Genomic DNA, 22698 nt, shown 5'->3' with positions numbered 1-22698 from the left:
CAGCGTTTTGGTCGCTTTATTAGCCGCAACATCGCATTGCAGGCTCATGTTCATCTTGTGGTCAATGATGACCCCCCCAGCAAAAAAAGAAATGTAGTATTCAGGGTTGGGGTATCTGTATTGAATTATTTGAATTTGCAGCTTCAGAGTTTAAGGGTGAGCCATATTCTGCCCAGCTGTTGATGAAGTCTAAAGTAATGAATTTAGCATAATTAGCCTGTACTCTGGATATTGTCTAGTGACTACGTCATTCCATAGTCTAATGAATTTAAGTTTTGATTTGAAAAAATATGTTTCTAGTTCTTGTATTTAGGAATAAATGTTTATGAATATGACCAGTTTAGTGTTGTCTTCCGGAGTCTGCACACAAGAATAGTGAATGAACAACTCTGTTATATATGAAATGTACCCATTCATTTCAAGTATACATTAACTGTGCCAAATGCAAACTGTGAATGTCAGACATAGTAGCTATTTTACTGCTGATTATATTAGTGAAAGCTTGCAGGTAGCATGCTCATCCACAGTGGTGGGATTAAAAAAAATGTAATTTTAACTGAGGACATTTCAGGATTTTTTTCTTACACGTCATTCTATTATGCCAATTTTAAATGCCCCACTTCCTTAGACATAACTTAAATATACCTTACAGCATTTTTCTTTCTTTTTCATCTGGTTTTTACTTCCTGTCCTTTAATGGTATGGGCACATACATTGGAAGCTATTTCCAAAGAAAGCAGGGAAGCGGGTATGGCAAGTAGGGTACAGAGAGAGTTCCTTCACTTTCTTCCCACTTCAGTCCTACATAATGGAGACTAAGAATGTGGCTAATTATGACTGGTAATAAATTATTGTCTGTGCTTCTTTTCTTCATCACTGAAACCTGTCATATGTGAAAGGAAGAATTTCGTTGTAGTATTTTTTAGAAATGGATCTAACCCAAACCCCAAACCTTGTGGGGGTTCACATCCAGAACTCAACTTTGTTCTAATTTTAAGGCGTTTTTGACAATACTATTTCTTCCAGCCAGCATCTAAATTTTAGATTTATGCATTTTTTCCTCAGGTATGGTCTCCTTTGCAGGGATCCACATTTTTCCTTGCAATATCTAATGGAAAGCCAAGGCATATCTGGAGCCATTCAAGTAAATAGAGCTCCAGACCTTATTTGAGATTGTGGTGTTTTTGAGAAGCTGAGTGATAGTAATTGTTCATATTCCTATTGTGACATAACATAGCTAAGAAATGGATCATACAAGAGCATGGGTTACTGCAGGACTCATATGAAGTGACTGTAGGAGAATGTGAAGCAGAAGGAAGGTGGAGTGTCATTAGTGTCCTAGATGTTCAGCTTAAGTGTGTAGCTTTTTCCATAAAATGAGCTATTACAATTCTAATACATATTTTGGTACTGAATATCTCATAAATATGAGATATTAAAATTTCATAAGGGTAAAGGATTTATTTATTTACCTTCTCACATAAAACAGAAATAATCTGTTACTTTATATTTTTTTCTTGTAAAGGTGACTTGTCCAGCAAAACAAACTAGGTATTTGCCCTTGCTTCCTTACAGCAGAGAAGGTCTAAAATGTGGAATTCTCATTCTTTTTTCCTCCTAAAAGTTAATGTTGTTCTTCCTTGCTTTTTCTGGAAGATTTTTTTTTTTTCTAAGATAGGGTGAATTAGTCAATTAATGACAGAATTTTTCAAAGTATAGTCCTGGAGACCTGATTAGTGGAGAAACAATGTGTTGCACCAAAAATGTGCCTTGCCAGTCCAGTTTCTGGCAGTTTCATGAGTAAATGAATGATGCCAATAAGAGCAGTTTTATATGCCTGTATCAAAGCTGTTTCCACAGTGAAACACATGGAGACTAAGACCAAGTTTACAATCAGAATTTTGGAATTGCTGGAACACCAACATTGGCTAGGTGTTTGATATTTTGGTGATCTTTTCCTACAAGAAACAGCCAGTGTGGAGCTCTCTAGAGTGACAGTGGCTGCATCTACACAAGGTGTTGACTGTGCAGTAGCTTGTTACTACTGCGTAGTAGCGTTATGTGGCAATAACTGTGACGTGACGCTAGTGCACAGTAGTAATAAGCTACCAAGCAGTCAGTGTCACCTAAAAGTTGTTTGGTTATTATACAGTCATTTAGTTTATACAAGTACTAAATGACTGCACAGGAACCAAAGCTACTGCACAGTAGCATTGCTGAGTAGCTTTTAAATTATACAAGTAGTAAATGCGCAGTAATGATTGCACAGTCAGCAGTTCATGGCTAGTGAGTACATAACCTAAAAAGTTTCCTTGGTGGTTGGGAATTGAGCTAGTCTAGAGAGACATGGCTTCGAGACAGGTAGCCCGCTACTTTCATGGATCTTCCAAAGGTCACCAGACTGAAGGGATCTGCTAGAATAGGAATCCACATTCCCTGAATTATTATTTTTTTTGGTATGAAATGAGGAAGAAACCACATATCCCTGGGGAAGGGATACATTTGGCAGCGTGCCTCTAAGGGGGCTCTTGAGTCAGCCATTAAAGACAAGACCAGAGCACCCTCATGTATGCACAGACCCATTCTGGATAAGCCTTTGGGGAACCCTGGAGAAAGGTTAAGGGGTAAGGCCCTGCCCTTCTCCCACCCACACACTGGATGATTTGCACTAATTTAGTTTCATGCAGGAAAGGCCAACCTGTGGCGCCATGTCACACATGACACGGGAAGCCTGTGTGTGTGGCATGTGGCAGAAGGGGAAGGGAGAGGCACATGGGACAGAGAGCAGAAAGCAGAGCAGGTGATCAGGCAGGGGAAGGGGATTGAAGCAGCACTCAAAGAGAGTGCAGGGCTAATGTGTAGAACGTCTGCCAAAACCTTTGTCACCTTCCACCTCCACCGCTTCCCCTGCCTCACTGACTTAGTGAGACGTGCCATGGGGCGCTGGGCAATTGTTCTGCTTTCTGATCCTTAAAACTGGCTTTGTCTGCATGAGCGTAGCCACCTAGGTAAGGAGAAGGTCACAGATTATATACAAAAGCAGCTTCAGTGGAAGTCTGCACATAAAAATTGTAATTTTAATTCCAAAATGTATTCATGTTATTACAAAATGTTTGAAGGATATGGATAATATACACCTGTCTTGTCAACCAATGTGGATGCTCACAAGTAGATATATGAATATCAGTTCAGTAATTAAGCAAATAAATTCAAATCTTTGCTGTTATAATGAGTTATTTACATGGTTGGAATCAAATTTCTTAATTTATCCAAGACATGTTATCATTTTTACTTAGCCTATCCCATCATGCAAAAAAATTGCTGTCAGAAGATAATTATTGCAGAAGGCAAACTCTTGTCTGCATAGAACACCGTAATATGTAATCATTTATTGCAAATTAGGGCAGCCACAAAAATATTGTAGCTTTTAGTATAATACTATACAAACAATGGGGTATTACAAGAATAGCGAGAAGTAATTATAGCAAAATCAAAGAGTGTTGCTTATAGTCCTATCTCCAGAACAAAGTGCTTCGTGCTTCCAAGATTAAAATAAGTGAATTCATTCTTATGAAGAAATTAAAAACTGTAAAAGAACTCTCTTTCCACAAAAAGCATTGAATGACTGCAGATAGTCATAGGACGAGCATATGACTAGAGTCTGAAAAAAAAAATAATTAGAATAGATTGTTTAAAAAATAACTATGGGTATAATAATAAAATACTAGATAAAGATCTTTCTTTTACAAACACTTACACACATGCTTAACTATAAGCATATGTGCAGTTCTGTTGAAGTGTTTAAAACTACTAATGTCTTAAAGTTAAACATGCTATAATTGTTTCAGAATTCATATCTTAGGTTCCAGTTGTGCAAGGTGATCTACCGGAGCACAAGGTTTCACAGAGACTCCTTTGTGTGGTCATTATTTAATGCTTGTGTATCTTTTAGCACCTGCAGGAATTCAGATTTTTTTTTCAAACTGCAAATACGTGTTTAAAGGAAATAAGAAGATACTTACTGCAAAATCAAATTGACATCACTGAGTGGAGATACTGTCAATTTTTAAATCAGTTATAAGTATTACCAAGTGGTTTATTATCCCAAGAATACTGCCAACTGTTCTGGTTGTTTTAACATCACATTTCCTTTTAAAAAAATCCTCTTTTGTAGTGTGAAAGACCCACACAAATATCAAAGGAAACTCACTGACTGACTGTATATGGAAAACTGCAAGACAGACTATATATAAAGTACTGCCAAATACACAGAGTGAATAAGCTGACCAAAAAAACTTAAAGAATTGTTCCTCTTTCTCTTGCACTTACAGTGGTCTTTGTGACTTGTAACAACAAGATACTCAACACGCTGCAGAGTGATTTTTAACTGCTGATGTCCCTTTAAGACTCATGGGCTGTGTGCAGACATACAGGTACATGCAATTCATGGCACCACAAACCATGCATGGTGGTGGTAATTTGCTGCACAAGAGCAATATTTGCTACTAGGATTTCCCAGTACCAAAAAAAAAAATGCTGAGAAAAGAACTGGTGGAACAAACAGGCTCAGTTCTCCAGGGAGACACTCTGGCTGTTGACCAGAGCATCTTTACTATTTCATTTGTGCCCCAGCTGCTCCAGCATGCTGGGAGGTGGGAGGAGTGGGGAAAGGGCAGTTTGCCTGAAGCAACACAATTTGTCCCTCACCCCAGTGCACATGCATGTGCATGTGCTGTGGCACAAAGTAACAGCACACCCCTGCAAATTTGGACACAGCCATAGATTTGGCTGTGAGCAACAGAGAGAAAAGGTGGCATAAGAAGAGAAGATAAATGTGTTCCTCTAGCAGATTGACAAAAAGACCTCTCAAACAAGGGGAGAAGAGGGTAGAAAGAAGAGAGATAAAACACGATCTGAGGAGGAGAAAAACAAGTTCAAAGAAGATAGGAAAAAAATTATGTTCTTTTAGTACTGGAGATTAAACTTTGATGTGACACAATTCAGGCTAAAATGATTCACTTGGCCAGTGGAGATGCACCAGTGGGTAAATAGTAGGGCTGTGCAAACCTTCAGTGCCTGATTCAATTTGGTGGAGATTTGCCCGATTCGGTGGGTAAATCTCCGAATCCGAATTGAATCAAAGGAACCTTTAATCTCTCCAAATAGAATCAGAGAAATTCAGAAAGAGTTGGCGATTCAGACATAGACACAACTTTAAATGTTTTTTCTACATACCTCAAGGTAGCAGGCGGCTCATAAATGCTGTGATGCTAGGGCACATGGAGCATCCCACAAGAGCAGGGGGAGTGGTCCCCAGCACACTCGGCAGCAGACCTAGAAGTGGACCAGAAGCACTTCTGGTCCACTTCCGAGTCTGCTGGGGAGTGCGCAGGGGGGATCCCTTGTGCCCACCTGTCTTGGTGATTGGTGCCTCCTGAATCTGGGGGGGGGGCACCCAGGGTCACCCCACTGCCAATCGCTGATCCAAGGGGACACAGGGGGGAGGGAGGGAGGGCGGAGTGCTACCTAGCAGAACTGGAAGTGGATGGGAAGTACTTCTGGTCCACTTCCAGGTTCACCACTGAGCATGCAGGGCTCCCCCCACCACATTCCTGTGGGACGCTCCATCTGCCCCAGCACTGCAGTGTTTACAAGCCGTGCTGGTACCTCAAGGTGTGTAGAAAAAACATTTAAAGTTGTGTCTATGTCAGAATCACTGATTCTCTGAATCCGCATCGAATCTTCAGATTTGGATTTGGCCAAATTGAATCAGAGACAGTGATCTGAATCTACAAATCGAATCGGTGTCCCTGATTTGGGCTGAATCCGAATTGAATAGGGCCCACTTCGCACACCCCTAATAAATAGCTACCCAAGGGCTTCTCTGAAAAGTCCTTGTCTTAACAATAAATAGGTCAGCATTTCCACAGTTCCCAATAAATCTTACTCAGCATGAGGAACCTGTGAAAAGGAGAATTCCATTTACACACCAAAGGATGACATAATTTGGAATGCTTTTACAATACAATGATTGTAATATGGTAAAGACATGGTTAAAATGTAGTTCAGTCTGTTCTATGTAGACTGGATCATTTTAACCAGGTTACAAAATCATATTACAGCCCTGGAATCAGATCTTTAACCCACTCCTGCCCAAAGAGGTCCCCAGGCTGTTTAAAGTATATAATACATAATTATATTAGGAAACCTTCCAGACACATAGCTGAGGGTCAGAATGGTACATCCTTGGTATTTACAATACTGCAGAGTGCTCCAATGAGATCTACATAGGCAATGCTAAAATACTTTACTCTGTGAAGACAATACTGACTTGTCACTTGGCATGTCTACAATGTGTGCCCGACTGTGCAGTCGTTACTGCGCAGTCAACTCCTAAATGACTGCACAGTAACCTCAAGTACTGCACAGTCCTGGTGCCGCATGAGCTGTTTCTGACCCTACCACGCAGTAGCAGCAGTGTCACGGTTCATACCCACCAATGCTACGTCTCCATAGCAACCTGCTACATCACCTTAGCTCATTGCTAGGGCGATGCAGTGTCTCGCGTAGAAACACACACTGGAGATAGCACAGTTTTTGTAGTTCCAATGGGACCTTATGCCAAATATTCTGAGACAAGGAAGAATTGTCTCCAGTTGGAAGAGGTCTGAAAAATCACTTTATTCTTTTTATATGAGCCACAATGATGGCTATGATGCTTACAGTTTAAAATACATCCACATAATCTGGAATTTCAACTGGACACTGCAGCTTTCATGCTCTGGCCTCAGCTGTTGTTTGGAGTTGCCATGTGCTAATGCTAACAGCAGCTGTGTTTCACTCCAAAATAGTGCCTTCCTTTTACTGCTGAGTGAAGTAATACGTACGCACAGGGCCAAACTCTACTTCACCATGGAAATGCCCCGCAAACAAGTGCAAATGTGTGTGGCTAAAACACATGGTTTGCACCCATTTCCTGATGAGTCATGCTGTACTTCCTGTGTTTGCACAGAATCCCTTTACTCACACAAAGTTTATTTTTTGGTAGCAGGCTAAATAATTGGAGCTGTAAGGAGAGCCCAGTGTTTTAACTTCCTTACTGGCTTATACAGTTCTTCTTTTTATTGAGCTAGCAAGGAGTCACAGTAATTTAGAGCTCAGTGTCTGTATGTGTGTGTGTGTGCTTATACACACACACACACACACAAACACACAAAAGATTATATAACTATATGTAGTAAGGCAAGTCATGCAAGTACTGTACTATTAGATCATATGTTCTGATCCCTAGATGTCAACCCAGATTGCTTTCCATTACTATAACACCCTCCCACTCAGATGTTTTCTGGCATGAACATGAATACACAGAGTAGCCAGGGTGTGGGCAATGGTTTGTGAAGCACTCCAAAGCGATAGGCATGAAGTAACCTGTTCACTACGAAGGATTTGTCTATACCAGGACTATCCAGCTTTTAAGTCCTCAAACCCTGGGGGCTGCACTAACAGCAGCCACATGCCACACATGCTATACAAGGTACACTGCATGGATGCTTCTGTGACCCACCCATGCACCTCACAACTGTATGGGCACCCCGCTCACTGTACATCATGTGGGTCCCCCGCAAGCAGCCCTGATCCACCCCCCAGGTGCAGCCTTCCACTCACCCTCAGCTCCCACACTGCCACACTGCCCCACCTCATGGGCCAGAGGCAGGAAGCAGCATGTGGAGGAGAGAAGGGGGAGCCTGAAGACTCACTGGAACAACCAGGGAAGTGGCATCCAGCTGAGAGTTCAGGGGGCAGTATATCACTCCTGTGGGCCACCAGTTTGGACATCCCTGGTGTATGCCAACAGAACCAATTAATGAAGATGAAGGTAAGACTTTTCTTACCCTTCCAGTTCCTCTAATGATATAGACTTTACTAGCAAAAGTACCAATAGAACCACATCTTATGCTAGAGCTGTAAAAAATTACACCCCTAAATTATATCATTAAACTGGAGACTGTTTCTAATGTAGACCTAGCTGAAGTGAAATTAATGACCATATGAAAACAAATATCATTTGTATTTTCTTAGTGGTCAGTATCAGTGGGTACATGCCCATACCAGGGGCAGGCAATTATTTTAGGTGGAGGGCCGCTTATTGAGTTTTGGCAAGCTATTGAGGGCCACATCACGGGGAGCTGGGGGAAGATAAATACTAATTTTCTAAAATTTTTAGGGGCCCCATGGGCCAGATATTTCAGACCCAGAATTAGATCTTTAATCTTTCCCCCTCAGGATACGGTTAGGAAAGTGCTTGTACTATGCAAACAGTTAAGAGCATGATTTTATTCCCAGTATAATTACACCAGTAGATGGTTGTATATTTGGTATATTATGGTATATCTATACTTAATAATTACCTTAGTAGAGAGGCAGTTATCAAGAGTAACTCCAATAAAAAAGCAAGAGCAAGAAGGAAGAGATGCGGCTGCATCTTATAAAGTGCAAAATTTCACTTGCACAGAGGAAGGATATGTAGATACTTTCTTAGTGCTCAGGTTTAGTGGGTGTATCTACACATTCATTTAATGATGGTGTGACAGCACATGAAGACTGTACACTACCAGTACAATATGATAGCTACAACCCACTATTTAGGGTGTTGTCAGATGTTACAATTTACTCTATGGCATGTTGTGTGGTTTTACAGTTAGAAGATGACATGAGCAGTCACATGTTAAGGGTTAATACTATCTCTGATGTGCACAACCATTAGAAGGCTGATGAGCAGGGGTGTGGCTAGAAGCTGCCAAGTCTGCATTTGGCTGCCTGGCTCTCCGGCCCTCTTGTAGCTCTCGCTGGCTTCCCTGCAGCTGCCAGCTTGCCTACTTGCCTGCAGCCAGGTGGCTCCCCAGCTTCTTGTCATTCTGAAGCAGTAGAGTCCAGGAGGATTGAGCATCTGTGTGGGGAGGTGGAGAAGGGGGAACAGGGAATGGTGCATCCTGGGAGACTGGAGGATCACAGATTGCTCATATTGGCTTTGTGGAGCAGACTGACATTACCACAATATGGGATCCCTAACACCAGCCAGAGATATTTTCACTCAAGGAGGCATAACTCTGAGACATTCACGGAGCTTAACTTAGTTAATCTTTTCCTGCATTAACATGCAAATACTCCCATCTTAACAGCATTTAGCACATGGAAAAGGTAACATCTAGCAATATCGTTATTTAATGATCCATCACCTTGGGTTTCAGCCTTCGTACTGATTTATACAGTTCCTATTTTTATTGAGTTAAGGAGCTTCAGCCATTCAGAGCACATAGTATATATACATGTATGCAATATGCATAGCTTTTCTTCCCTTTAGGACAACTCAAAGTACAACATGTTTTAGAAACCTAAATCAGGATTTTCTGGGATAATTATAGCAAAGAATGATGAGAGAGAATATTTATTAGTCATTAATTGTAACTTTCTGAGAAGAAATGACAAAGGAGAACTGCTTCTCATTAGCACAGTGCCTTTATGTTGTAATAAGAACATAGGAATTGCCATCCTTCAGTACCTTACGTCTGATAGTGGCCAGGCTCAGATGCTTTAGGATGTTTCAGAGTACAGGGGTCGCTTCCATAGAGTTTAGCTCTGACCTGAGGTTTCCCACCCAGCCCACACTGCCACAGTCACTGCTTCCCACTGCAATGCTGCCTCTTTTGCTTCTCCCTGCTACCTAGCCACATCACAGGCAAAGTTCCCAACTGACAAAGTCCCTGCCGAAGTCCCCCCGACAACTGAAATGCTACAGAAGGCCATGCATCCATAATAACACTGCAGAAGTCCTCCAGTTCTGCAGATTAAATAAAAGGGCTCTTCATGCTGGACTGGGCCCATGGGCCATAAGTTGCTTCTGAGTTGTATCAGAAGTTTCTTTCTAACTCCATGGAAGCTTAGTCTATCTGCTGAACTGAAGTAATGTGATGTGGGTTCCAAGGCCTTGCTGTCATAAGTACCATTTATATTTAAAAACACCGCTGCTAATAAAGCATTGTGATGAATTAAAAAAAAAGGATGAGAGCTGCAAATTTTATTGATGAATTCATTTTGGCGTCCTTTGTTTATGACATCCCTATATGCTATTTACAACCTTGCAATAATATTTTCCTCTTGGCTTACCTATAATGAAAAAGTTTACTGATTCATACACCATTTGTATACATAATACAGTCTTTTTAATGAACACAAGAGTAGTTTTTATGTTATTCTGTTATCGAGGTCATCTGGCCAAAGAACCACAAAAGCTTACTAGTTGTGTTTGCAATGCCTGAAGACAAATATTCTTCGGATAGCTGAGGTGAATGCACTAGGGATGATGTCATCACAGGCCTTTTGTCAGCATGACCTCCGACAGGATGAAAAAGTCAGAAGTGCTGTGTGTACCATTCAAAAGTTAAGCAAATGATATATAAATCTACAATAAATATAGATGAAAGTAAAGGCAGAGGATCACATGACTGTTTACTGATGTGTGTGAAAGACTGGTGATAGGGTTTTGGGGATAGTTTATTACCATTTATAAGTTGACTTCAAACAGATAAAGTATAGCCTTAAGATGGACTACACAGACAGTTGTTTTACTGAGCTCCATTTGGAATGCATAGTACTTTGTACATTTTCATATCTCAAAAGCCAGCCACAAAACTCTCCAAATAAGTTTGCTTGGGGTTTGAAAAAATTTACCCCCAAAGGGAATTTTGTCAAAAATTTGCAAGAATCTCAAAATTAGAAATGACTCCAAACTGACACATTGAGACTGGATTTTATAGAACTTTGAGGAAAGAATGAGTACTAATTTAGATTGCTGGATCTGAAACTAACCCCACCCTTAGATCCCTAGAAAGCAATAGTAGCCTGTTTTGTAGTTCTGTTTTGGATGGTGCTAGTGTTGTATATGAATGACTGTCTAGTGCAAGGGTGGGCAAAATGCAGCCCACGGGCCGGATGTGACCCGCTAGGCTATTCTATCTGGCTCACGGCGCCCCTAAAAAAATTTAAAAATTAATATTTATCTGCCCTGGGCTGCCTGTCATGTGGCCCTCGATGGCTTGCCAAAACTCAGTAAGCGGCCCTCTGCTTGAAATAATTTCCCACCCCTGGTCTAGTAGATAGGTAAAGCACCTAATGAACTGAGCACGGGACTGAGAGTAAGACCTACAGAATGTTATATTTCTGACTCAGCATTTGATAATGGGGAAATTATTTAACTTCTTTATACCCTCATTTTCCCCCCATTAAAATGTTGATGTAATGTAATGTAATTAAGCACTAGAGGCCCTAGATAGATCTTCATCCATTCCTGCCTGTTGTGTGCCTTCATCCTCCAGTCATCCACATTTAATTCCTGTAGGTCTGACACTACATCATCTAGCCATCTTTGTCTTGGTTATCTCTTCTGGCACTGCAAGGAGCACTTTCTTTTGTGTTTGGATTGCTTGCATTCTTTTGATGTGGCCCAGCCACTGTCATCAGTATGCTCTAATTTCCTGGGTTTCTGTGTATAGATTTGAAGTTTAATTTTCCTTAGGATGAACTTGGATGACAAGAGCTCATGCAATGCAAAGTAGGCTGTATTTCCTGCTTCTATTCTTCCTTTAATTTCCTTATATTATCATTATCATCCTGTGCTGTGGTAGACACTAAATACATGAAGAGGGTTACTTGCTTAAAAGTTGTGTTGTTTATTGTTAGGTGAAGCCCCTGATTTATTGCTGTCCTGTTTACAAGCAGATACTATGCTTTTATCTATGTTCACTTGTAGTCCTATTCTCTTTGCTTCATTTGTTAGTTGGATATGAAGAGCTGCTATATTATTCATATTTTTACTTATGAGAGCTATATAGTTAATGCCTTTGTAAATGGTTTTGAGATCTTTGGATGAAATATATACACCAGTGATAATAATTATTATTAACAGTACGACTAATCATTGTATTCCATTAAATTAAGTGAAGCCCTTAACTCCATGAATTTCAGTGAAGTACTTTATGCAGCTAAATTTGTGGATAAGCATTGCTCTTTTTAAACCCCTGGAAAGTAATGGAACATATTGAGTGTTTTTACACATGATCCAGGATTGGGAGGGGAAGGGGGTACTTTTAATTAGCAGCTCCAAGGGCCAGTCTAATTAGAGTGCCTGGAGCATCTCGTGTATCAGCGTCCCCGTGCTTTAAAATGGCAGGGGTGCTTTATCTAAAACTCACTGAATGAGCTTTAGTGAAAGCGACCCCTAGAACCATTTGATTACCACACTCCAGCAGACTTGATTAATTGAGTCTGCTCTGACACACTGTAATTACCGCACATCAGACTAGCCTCCCAGCTTGTGTATAGGCATATTGGTACTGCTATTTCACACAACTCTGTGGGTTGCTAAGACACTAGCTGCAGGAGGCACAGATCCTCTTTCTTACTGTGAGACCTTGTCCAGTTTGCTTAACCAGCCAGTGTCTCACTTTGCTCAGCTGTTATATTAGGGTAATAAGGCTTAACCATATTTATAAAGCACTCCGAGATCTACAAATGGAAAGCACTAAGAAATAATTGCTAGATTGCATCACCCCTAAGCATGTATTTGGTCAGCAGTCTGGAACTCGCAGCACTTTGAAGGTTAATCTCTTCAGCAAACTATTAAAAATGTATAGCTGTAGCTGATTATTATCATGTTCTTTAGTGCAGTGTTTTCTTCAATAAAATATTCTATAGCTTTATTAAGTAGTACTGTATGGAAGATAAATGCACAATTTTCAGGTGGCCATGGCAGGAAACTATTATGTTCATATCCCCACAGGTAATATGTCAAATTGAGGATTGCATATTGGTCACATGACATTCAGCAGTATTCCTGTCTGCCAGATCTGCTTTATCTACCTCCTCTAAACAAATGCCTTCTGGAAAAACATGGCATAACAGGGTTGAGTGGGTAGAAGGGCATGGAGGTGAACCTGTTACAGAATTTAGGATCACTTTGGAGGGAGGTTTGGCTCCAAATCTGTATTTTGTATTCAGTGAAAATGATTATTGCAGCTGGTATGTGTCAAGGTAGCAGTATGGTATTCAGATTGTATCCATATTGGTCTAGAGGAAAAAGCAATCGGGGCTCATGGTAGAGGTGATAACTTTTATTAGACCAACAAGAGTTTTGCAAAAAATATTCTTTAATTGGAAGGTTTTGGCCACAAAGACCTGTCATCAGGCATCAGAGAAAAGATTGTAAAAGTTCTCCTGGGTAGAAATGAAAGTTCATATTTCACAGGATTTCACAGAGGGGTCAGCAGATGGAAAAACCCTCTGGGCAGCAGTTCTTAGCTGGTAAGGAGTCTCAGTTCTCTTGTGAGGCTGTGATGATGCAAATTACCTTAGACAAAGGCAGGAACAGGATCTCAGGTTTCAGGTGGTCAATTGTTTCCTGACTGGGAAAATACGGAGTTTTCATTGTAAAAAATCAGCTAAAATTTGATATCTTCCATGTGCCAGGTATCCAGGTTGTAGCCGTATTGGTCTAGAGGAAAAAGCAATCAGGCCCCATGGACAGAGGTGATATCTTTCATTAGACCAACAAGATTTTTGCAAAAAAAATGTTTTTAATTGCAAGCTTTCAGGCACAAACACCCTTCATCAGACATCAGAGAAAAGATTATAAAAGTTCTCCTGGGTAGAACTCAAAGTTCATATTTCATAGTGGTATTACTCCTATGTTTAGTCCTCCTGCTTCTTACACCTGAACAGGTGGGAAATTGTGAGAATTAAGATTGAGAGTTAGGGTAAAAGGGCCAAAGGCTCTCAGATGCTATATTATTGACCTCATTCCAGGAAGAATTACATTAAAATAAATGGTCTGTATTATGGAAGACATCAAACTACCTGCTCTTCAGGTCCTTCTGGTCTTAAAAATCTCTGAATTAATGAAAGTTACAGCCATAATTTTCAAACTTGGCTGCCCAAGTTAACCTAAATCCATATTGAGGCACTTAAATAAAAGTGGCCTGGTTTTCAGAGATGCCAACCACCTGTCCCATTAAATAAAAAAAAGCAGGCCTTTTTATTTAGGTGCCCATTACATTTTAGTGTTAAACTTAACTAACACCAATTAAAAATATTAGCCTAGCTGAAGTTCTACAAAGAAAAACCTTCATTTATCAGAAAAAACGTCATTTATCAGTGAAAGAACAGCACAGAATTTGGCATCTGAAGGTAAACACAAGGAAATCTACAATCCAGACTCATACACTAGTCCTCTTTATGGGTTTGCATGCTTTTGTATAGTAGACATTTAATTCTTGCTAGTGATACTCTGAGGTGAAAAAAATAATCCAATAGATGATATATAGCAAAAATTAGTGGATGACGCATCCTTTTACCTCTGAAGTCCTGCATTCATATCTTTCCTTGAATCACAAGCAAAAAACAAAAGTTTGATAGTCTTAACCTATATTCTCCATATATACTAGGAGATCCAATCACTAGGCTAGTTGTTCCTGCAGAGAAAAAATCAGGATGACAGTGGCAGCAGTAGCAATGTTTTATAAACTTGTATAGAAGTTTTCAGCATTGTGCTTTTCCAGCCTATATTTACTAGTTTCAATATTACATTTGCTTACAAAGTTTTTTACTATAGCACATCAGAACATGAGATTGGTAGGTAAGAGCTATATACTGTGAAGTTTGAAGAGTCTTGATGAAGCTAGTGGTTAAATTACAGGAACTGGAGCTGACAAACCTCTGCTAATTTCTTTCTGTCACAAAGTTCCAGTGTGACTATACAGTTCCCCATTTGTATAATAGGGTTAATATCCTCCTACTGCACAGCGAAGTTGCAAGCCACTAAGATCTACTCTTTTTCTCTATATATATAAATAGTAAGATAATTCCTGCCAAAATATTGGCTCAACTGTGTGTGAAGCTTCTAATGTAGTAAAAAGTCACAAGTGACCCCGATATCAGTTTGATAACGTCTATATGTTTGGAGGGACTCTTTCTTCCCCCCTGCCCAGGTAGTTTAATCTGCTTTGTGTGCATTGTGGCAGTACAGGGAGTTTTCTGAGTCCTATGGTAGATGCTTCTTCAAGTGTTGGGGAAGCGGGTACCAAGCAGCCCCAAACAGTCTCTTGCAGACTGGAATTCTGACATCCTGTAAGGGAAATTCCATGGTTTCCCACATTTTTCTCATTTTTAAAGTTTGATTAATTTTCACAACGCTTTCATATATTCATATATTTCATTCATATATTTCATATATTTTTGCAACCCATCCATGACCCAAGGGGTTGAGAAACACTGATATAGTGCACATCTACACAAGATAATTTACTGTGCAGTAGACTAATCTACTGTGCAGTAAAGCATCACCATCTACATGTGCACAGCATTTACCGTGCAATAAATTAGTATACCCTGTGGTTGGCATGTGTGCCTATTGGGAGCAGTTCAGTGCAGGGCTACTCCTGCCTTGCTCTGCCCCTCTACAGTAGCCAAGGTCTATAAGCTCTAAGCTCCCCTAGATGCCATCTCTAGGATGGCAGGGAGCACCTGGGTTAGGCCTGGGTTCTGGGAGCAGAGGAAGCTGTCCTGCCTCCAGGGCAGCTGCTTCCCATCTCCAGGCCCCAATCAGCAGGTGCAGGGGCTTGGAAACAATCCCCTGGCCCAGACAGTTGCCTGCCTCCCAGCCCCTGCTCCAATCAGCAGATTAAGGTGGGGACTGAGGCACTGTCCTCTGCTCTAGGCAGCTGCCTATCTTCCAGCCCTGCACCCCAATCTGCTGATTGGGGTGAGGACTGGGAGCCAGCTGCTCTGGGGAGAGGACAGTTCCCCCGCCCCTGCTGCCAAGGCTGACCTGGAGCAATATGCTCCTGGTCAGCTGTCTACACATGCACTACTGCACAACATTCTTTCCAGCTTATATTTTTCTCTTAGCAGCTTTAGTGTCAATATGGAAAAACTACATGGATCTAATTCTGAAATAACTCCACTGAAATCAGTGGACCAGTGTAACCAAGAAGCAGATTTCTATTACTTGTATTAGGGCCATCCCTGGGGTGGGTAGGGGGGGTTGAATCAGGGTGACCGCCCTGGGCTTTGTGCTTTGGGGGCTCCATAGAGCTGGGCGGAGCAGCGGCTCTGCGTCCAGCTGCTTGCTACCCCTGTCCCCCCTGCTGCTGATGCCGCCAATGCTGATGGCAGCAGCAGCTTCTTCGAGTCCAGGGCATATGGGATCAGAGGGAGGGCGGGGCCCCGCACAGGCTGATTTGCCCCAGGCCCTGCACCCTGCTTGGGTCAGCTGTGCTTGTATCACTGATCACTGGAAGGATATCCTCATAAACAAAGGACTGTTATGTACTCGGCTTCCTTTTACCTAGCTGGCCTGTTACAGTTCCTGAAAAAGAATACTCTAAAAATATCTAGGATTACAAAAAATAGCAAGTGTGATAGTGAGAGACAACACCACCAAGAGAAGCATCAAAAACTGAGCCTGCCTTTTTTTCCACGCTCTGTTATAGGCAGAGAAAATGCAAGTTGTAATGTCAAATGAGGAGTCAGCTGTATTCACCTGTAGCAAAGATTCCTCTGCTTCCCCGACTTGCTCACTATTTATGGCATTTAGTCAAAATCCAATTTCAGTGTTGCTGGAGGGCTTATAGGCCTAAAGGGATATTTTAAGATAACACTACATAATAGTGGTGATAGGGTTTCGCGGATACATAAAAGACATTGAGATATCATGGTAACAGCTGTCCCATTAAACTCGAGACAGACAGATAAGTGGATAGATGCGCAAATACATAGCTAGATTAGAGTGGCTGTAACTTGTATTTTTGTATATAGGTATCAAGCAAAAGGTGCAGGGGAAACATTTTTGTATCATAATCTTATAGCAAAGGCCTAGGCACATCTCTGCTAGTATCCTTCATATTTGATTGTGAAATGTGAAGTGCTTGATTCGCTCACCTGTGCACACTGCGCTGTCTGTTCTTCAGAACATGATACATATCAGTTGCTTAGTTTAGGCCATCTTTGGAACAAAGGCAAGGGGTGTCCAAAGCAGTGTAGTTACACATCTAGTTTTTCTCACAGTGCCCTTTTCCTCACCTCTCCATCTTTTACTGTAATAATATTATTGAATTCTGATAAGACCAAATTCTATGCAATGATTGCATGTTATTTTAAGTTCATAATAGCAATAATTTGTTCAAGTATCACTTACCAGACCCAATTTTATGAGGACATTAGGCTGGTATGGTTATCCTACAGTGCATGGACTTTCAGTACTCCAATCGTAGCTATCACAGTAAGGAATAAAGAGGAAGGTCCCTCTATAATCAAATCTGTCTAGTGACTATTGTTTGGATTACAAGCAGCATTCTCTTTTAAGAATAACTCTGATCTGGAAACAGAGCTTTATTCTGGTACTCTGACATTGTGGACACACTCTGAATAGGTACTGTGGAGTATCACATATGTCACCTCTCCGATACAGAATGTACTTCTTCAGCTTGGCAACTTTTTTGTGATAATTTTATTGAACCAACTGTATAATTGGGAGAGCTGTTGGAAAAACTTCCTCAACTGAAGAGGGGCACCCGAGGACCAAAATCTTGTCCAACTGCTGTCCCAATTCTACAGTTAGTCCAAACAACAGTTATCACACTGCTTAACACATTGCTAGGAAGTGTTCAAATACAATGGTATTGAGGAAATACGGGACTGGAAGGGACCACTTGCAACTGCAAGCTACCATGAAATAGACAATAACCGCAGAGGGATCTGCAAGAATACTAACATCAGACCTTCAAACACACACATCTGAAGCAACAAGACAACCCCTAACATCAAAGAGCAAAGTTTTGATTGCCATTAAAAAAGGCGTCAAAAACTACAATATGCCATCAGAAGAGAGAAAGAGAAACAACCCACCGGTGTAGGTTACATCAGACTAGAGTACAACCAGACTTAAAATAGAGCTAGACACATTATTTATCAGATATTTTAACTACAGGTCAGTATATCTAAGAGATTTTGTAATTTCCCCCTGCTCTCTACAAAGATAAAAATTGCATTTCCTTCAGCATGGCTCTCTATCACTCTAGGATCCTGTGAAAGTAATCCCTTGGTATTAAAGCTTCGTATTGACAATACAGTAAACCTGCTCTGTAAATAGCAGAAAACAGAAATAAAAGATGTGCAAAATTTATGTTTGGCAGAATACAGCATTGAAATCATTTCAAAGTTTGTCAGTCCTTCTGATCAATAGGAGTTTCAGTCCATGACCTTCCTGTCAAGAAAAGATGTCCAAGCAGCCTTTTGACAACATCTTAAATCTCACGGTTTTAAACTGCTGCTGTGGCTATTATCAAAGCCATTATATAGTTCCTATCTATGTGTTGCAACTTGTAGTCATCATTTGCAGTGCTTGACTGAAAGTTTTGATTTTCTGGACAAGAACTAAATTATAGGGTCAGAGAAGCGAGAGTATTCAGTTCAGATTTACAGAAAGAAAAAGCTTTCAGATTTTACTTTAGAAGATAGACATTGAGAAAAGTACTATCTCTTCTTGCCAGATTTGATGGAGCATCATTCTTAATGCCACTGAAGTTCAATAAAGACCAAAGCCCAACCTCTGTCCTTGTATAGTTAAAACATGGGGCTTAATATTATAGAAAATATGTGTAGAAGGCTGAGTTCCCTGATCCACTTCAGGCCAAGCTGCTTTAGGTACAGTTCAACCTGATGCATACAACTTAAAACTAAGGTCTCAAGTCAGTAAGGTACTCAGTGTGCACTTAACCTGAATTCCTGCTAGTCTGGAATCATTTTTACAGGTATTTTGGCACCTCATGGAAGCTAAGCACCAAAATACTTTAAAATTTTTGATTGCAAATGACCATTAAGTTGCTCAAAGGGAGAAGAGTTCAATTTATCATACCTGTAAACCAAGCTGTCATATTGGCTAGGAGAAATCCATGACAGCTGTGGGGAAAGGGCAGTTGAGGCTGTACTTAGGACTAATCAGCTTTATGTAGCAGCTACTATAGGGAATACAGACCTCTAAATAGGGAGCAATTTTGAGGTAAGAGGCTACAAAACTTGCAAAGACTGTGAGAGCTTCTCTCAGTTGCGTAGGGGCCTGATCATGTGTTGTAAACAGTTCCTGAGTAAATGTAATTTTTGTGTGAAAAAAATTGTACCACAGCCCTATAGTCTTTTGACTGAGTGCATATTCACCTACTCTATTGCTCTTGTCCTCCTATGATTTTTAAGCCTACTCATTATGTTTTGTTTCTGAAGAAGATCACAGCTCTTCACTGTGTCATCCTACATGTGCTACAAAGCCTAACACAGTGGGATTCTGGTCCTCAGGATGATGATGATGATGTCTCTTTAGCAAGCGTCACTTTGATATGAAATACAGGTATTTGGCAATGTCTTGTTCAATGACATGTTGTAGTGCAAATCAATTCAATTTCTTCTTGTTACTGAGTAATCCATAATTTCTGGGCTCTTTCTAAATCTGCTACCTTTTGTTAATAAATATGTAAACATATCTACTCAAGAGCCTTAAGATTCTTGAATGGAAGCTATACAGAAGTAGGCTGTATTGTTAATTATATGTATTTAACTTTCTTGCTTTATTTAGTTTGTAGCAGGTGCATTCCTATCCGCTACCCAGGGTATTCACTATATACTGACATCCATTCTTCAGATCTCATAACAGTCCTCCAAGATCCAGCTCCTGAATAATAAAAATACACAAGACTAAAGTTTTAGTTTTTAAATAAAAATGTCTATCCATCACAGCTATGGAAACAGCTTAAAAATGTGACCCGAGGGCACTCTAAAGCCTCAAATATCAGAAGGGAAATAAAAAGATCACATATATATTTTTTTTAAATCTCATGATTTATAAGCCCGTTTCAGGATTTGTGGGGACCTAACATTATTTTCAATGCCTGGCCACGCTGTGTAAATTCCTGGTGTACAAATTCCTAATGTGTAAGGAGTGTGTGCATATCTCTATATAAAATTTTGAGATTCATGTGATGCAAAAAGCTTTTTAAAATAGGCACAAGGGGGGAAAAGTTCTTAAAGATGAAAGAATGAATCTTGTTGAAATGTTTTCTATCCTGGTGTCAGCACCCAGAGATTCTGCTGGTTCTAATTCTATCAAGGAGGGAACATGAAGTAAGATAGATGCGTGTTTGCAGCTTTGACTTAGTTCCTAATGGAAATGATCAGAAGAGAAGCAGGTAAATATGTCTCCCCACTCTCCCTTTTTACCCCAGAGCTTGTTCTGCACTGAGGTGGAGTAGAGGCTACTGACCTTCACTCATACCCAGCATTGCCAGGTCTTAAATATGAAATTATTGTATTGGAAGCTCAAAAGTATCGTATTTACTGAAAAACTATGGTACACTGAAAAATATGAAAATAAGTATGCAAATACACATGCGGATAAATCTTTTTCTTATTTCCTTTATATTGCTCACTGTAACATGCAAGTCAGTGAGTGAGAACTGAGTCATCAACGTTGAAGTATTTCTTTATTTTGAGGCCAGCAGTCATAAAAAAGTGCTGACAGCAAGCCCAAAAGGCAGTTAAGACTCCCTGAGAGTGACTTAGGTTAGGCACATGTTGCACCAATTACATGCCTCAAAAATTATAAAATGCAAAACTCCAAAACTCTTGGTTCCGAGATGATGCCTTTCTTAGACCAGCTAAGATATTGCAAAAAAAACTATCTTTTTCTGCAAGCTTTCAGGTACACATGCCCTTCCTCAGGCTCAGGGAAAATTAAAGATGGTAAAAAGTCCCCATAGGTAGAAAAGAAACTTCATTTTTGCAGAGGAAGCTGAAGGTGGAAGTCTGTTCCTCTGCGTCCATGAGAGTGTCTTTGTGAGTAGCCCTTTGATGTTCAGATCAGGCTGGATTCCTTCCCTGGTGGTGTCAGATGGCAGAAAAGCAGGGAGGTGTAGAAATCTTCCTTGTCCTTCAGCAATGAAATGTGTATCCAAAACCAGCTTCAAATTTGGCACCTTCCATGTTTCAGGGACGCATCCAGTAGCATCCCTCAAAAATGCGGTACCCATTCGGAGTATACATGTTGAGGGGAGCATTTTTTAAGGGGAGAGGCTATGAAACTTTATGGCGAGAGACTACAAAACTTTAAGGGATAAGGCTACAAAACTTTGACCCTCCAAAATTATGGTATATTTTATTCGTTCCACCCAAAAAGAGCACACACTGACTGCAGGTGCTTCCTCAGCCTGACCCAGGTGTATTTAAACCCGACAGCTTGCTAAGAAGAGTTTTCCCAGCTATTGGGAGTCGGTCTGATTAAAAGACAGATTTCCCCAAACTCTGTCTGCCGTTTTGGACGTTTGTACTATTACTGATGGTCCAGGGGTGGAAATGATCGCAGGAACAGGACGCGGTAGAGCCCGGGCTGTGGTGCCGGGCGAGCTCCCCCTGCCTGCAGGCGGCGGGGCAGGCAGGCGAAGCGGGGACAGAGGCAGCTCCGAAGCGGTGGGATGCCGGGCTGAGGCAGGGGGCGCCCGGTCGGGTCCGCCCATTCACTACCCGGCTGGGAGCAGTCCCAACAAGTCGCCTCTTCGCTTTCCCAGGAGCGAGCCTAGGAGCCTCTGGGAAAGCGACTGTATGGGGAAAAAGGGGTAGCTGTAAGGCACGACATAGAGAGATGGAAGTGCAGTGGGAGGCAGCCCCTCGGCCACTCCGTGCGCGCGCGCTCTCTCTCCAGATCTTTGATGAGGGAAAAGTGCTCGCAAACTCCAGCACTCAGGGATCTCTCTCTGTCTCTCTCTCTCTCACACACACACACACACACGCCGGCTTGCCCCTCCCGGTGCCAGCCAGAGATGCCTTTGGTGGCTGTGGCGTCAAGGAGCGGGGAGAGGGCAGGCGCTGCCTGCCAGGGCTGTGTTGCAATGGGGCAGAGTGTGCCTCCAACTGCCCCGCTCCCCTCCTGTATGTAAATCACGCTCCCTGAGGTTCATAAAACGGGCCCGCCAAGACAGCCGCAGCCGGTGAGCGTTGCTTCCCGCCCGCCTCCCTCCGGTCCCCCCGGGGCGGCCACGAAGGGGAGGCGAAAGCGGGCTCGAGGGCCTCGGTCCCAGCCTCTGCGCCGGGGGGTGTTGGCAAGAGGGCGAGGGCAATGAGAGAGCAAGGAGAGAAGTCCTCCTTGAAAGGTTGGTTTCGCCTGGCCGCGCTTGGGGGAACCTCCCTCCAAACTTCCCCGGGGAGCAGGGGCTGCAGGCGCGGCGCGGGTCTCCGGGGAGACGGGATGGAGGGGGGCTTTGGGCCAGAGGGAGGGGTGGGAGGACGCACTGCTAGGCGCCATCCGGAGGGAGGGGGCTTGGGCTAGCGGGGGGCCTCGGCACGGTGGCAGCGCCTTGCCGCCGACAGCAGCCACAGGGGAGGGGAGGATTTGCAGGCGCAGCAGTGAGCAGGGGAGGGGGGAAAGGGGGTGGCACGAAGCAGCGCGGGGGGCTGTGGGGCACTGGTGGAGAAGGGGTGACCCCGAGCAGCCTGGGGGGAGCGGGGTCGCGTTGTTGCCCAGTCGGGAGCTCCCGCGCCCGGGACCGCGAGCCAGGCCCCGGGGCTGGGGGGCGCGGGGCCCACCCGCCTTTTTTTTTTTTTTTTTTA

General features: G+C 42.0%; 1 protein-coding gene across 2 annotated transcripts in view; it reads left to right on the top strand.

The window, feature by feature from the left end:
* Positions 1-22698, top strand: part of SGK1 (serum/glucocorticoid regulated kinase 1) — a 112603-nt gene that overhangs the window by 82196 nt on the left and 7709 nt on the right. Inside the window, exon 1 of one of the 2 annotated variants that reach the window (XM_019538091.1) lies at positions 22121-22241. The exons of the other annotated variant lie outside the window; for it this stretch is intronic. Coding sequence (XP_019393636.1) covers positions 22208-22241 — 34 coding nt within the window. The 5' untranslated portion in view covers positions 22121-22207. Of the gene's footprint in view, positions 1-22120; positions 22242-22698 lie in introns of those variants that run through there. 2 annotated transcript variants of the gene reach the window in all.

Source organism: Crocodylus porosus, unplaced genomic scaffold (genome assembly GCF_001723895.1).
Source record: "Crocodylus porosus isolate Cpor-Errol unplaced genomic scaffold, CroPor_comp1, whole genome shotgun sequence".
NCBI classification, from domain to species: domain Eukaryota; kingdom Metazoa; phylum Chordata; order Crocodylia; family Crocodylidae; genus Crocodylus; species Crocodylus porosus.
This window is presented reverse-complemented; position numbering and strand designations above follow the sequence as displayed.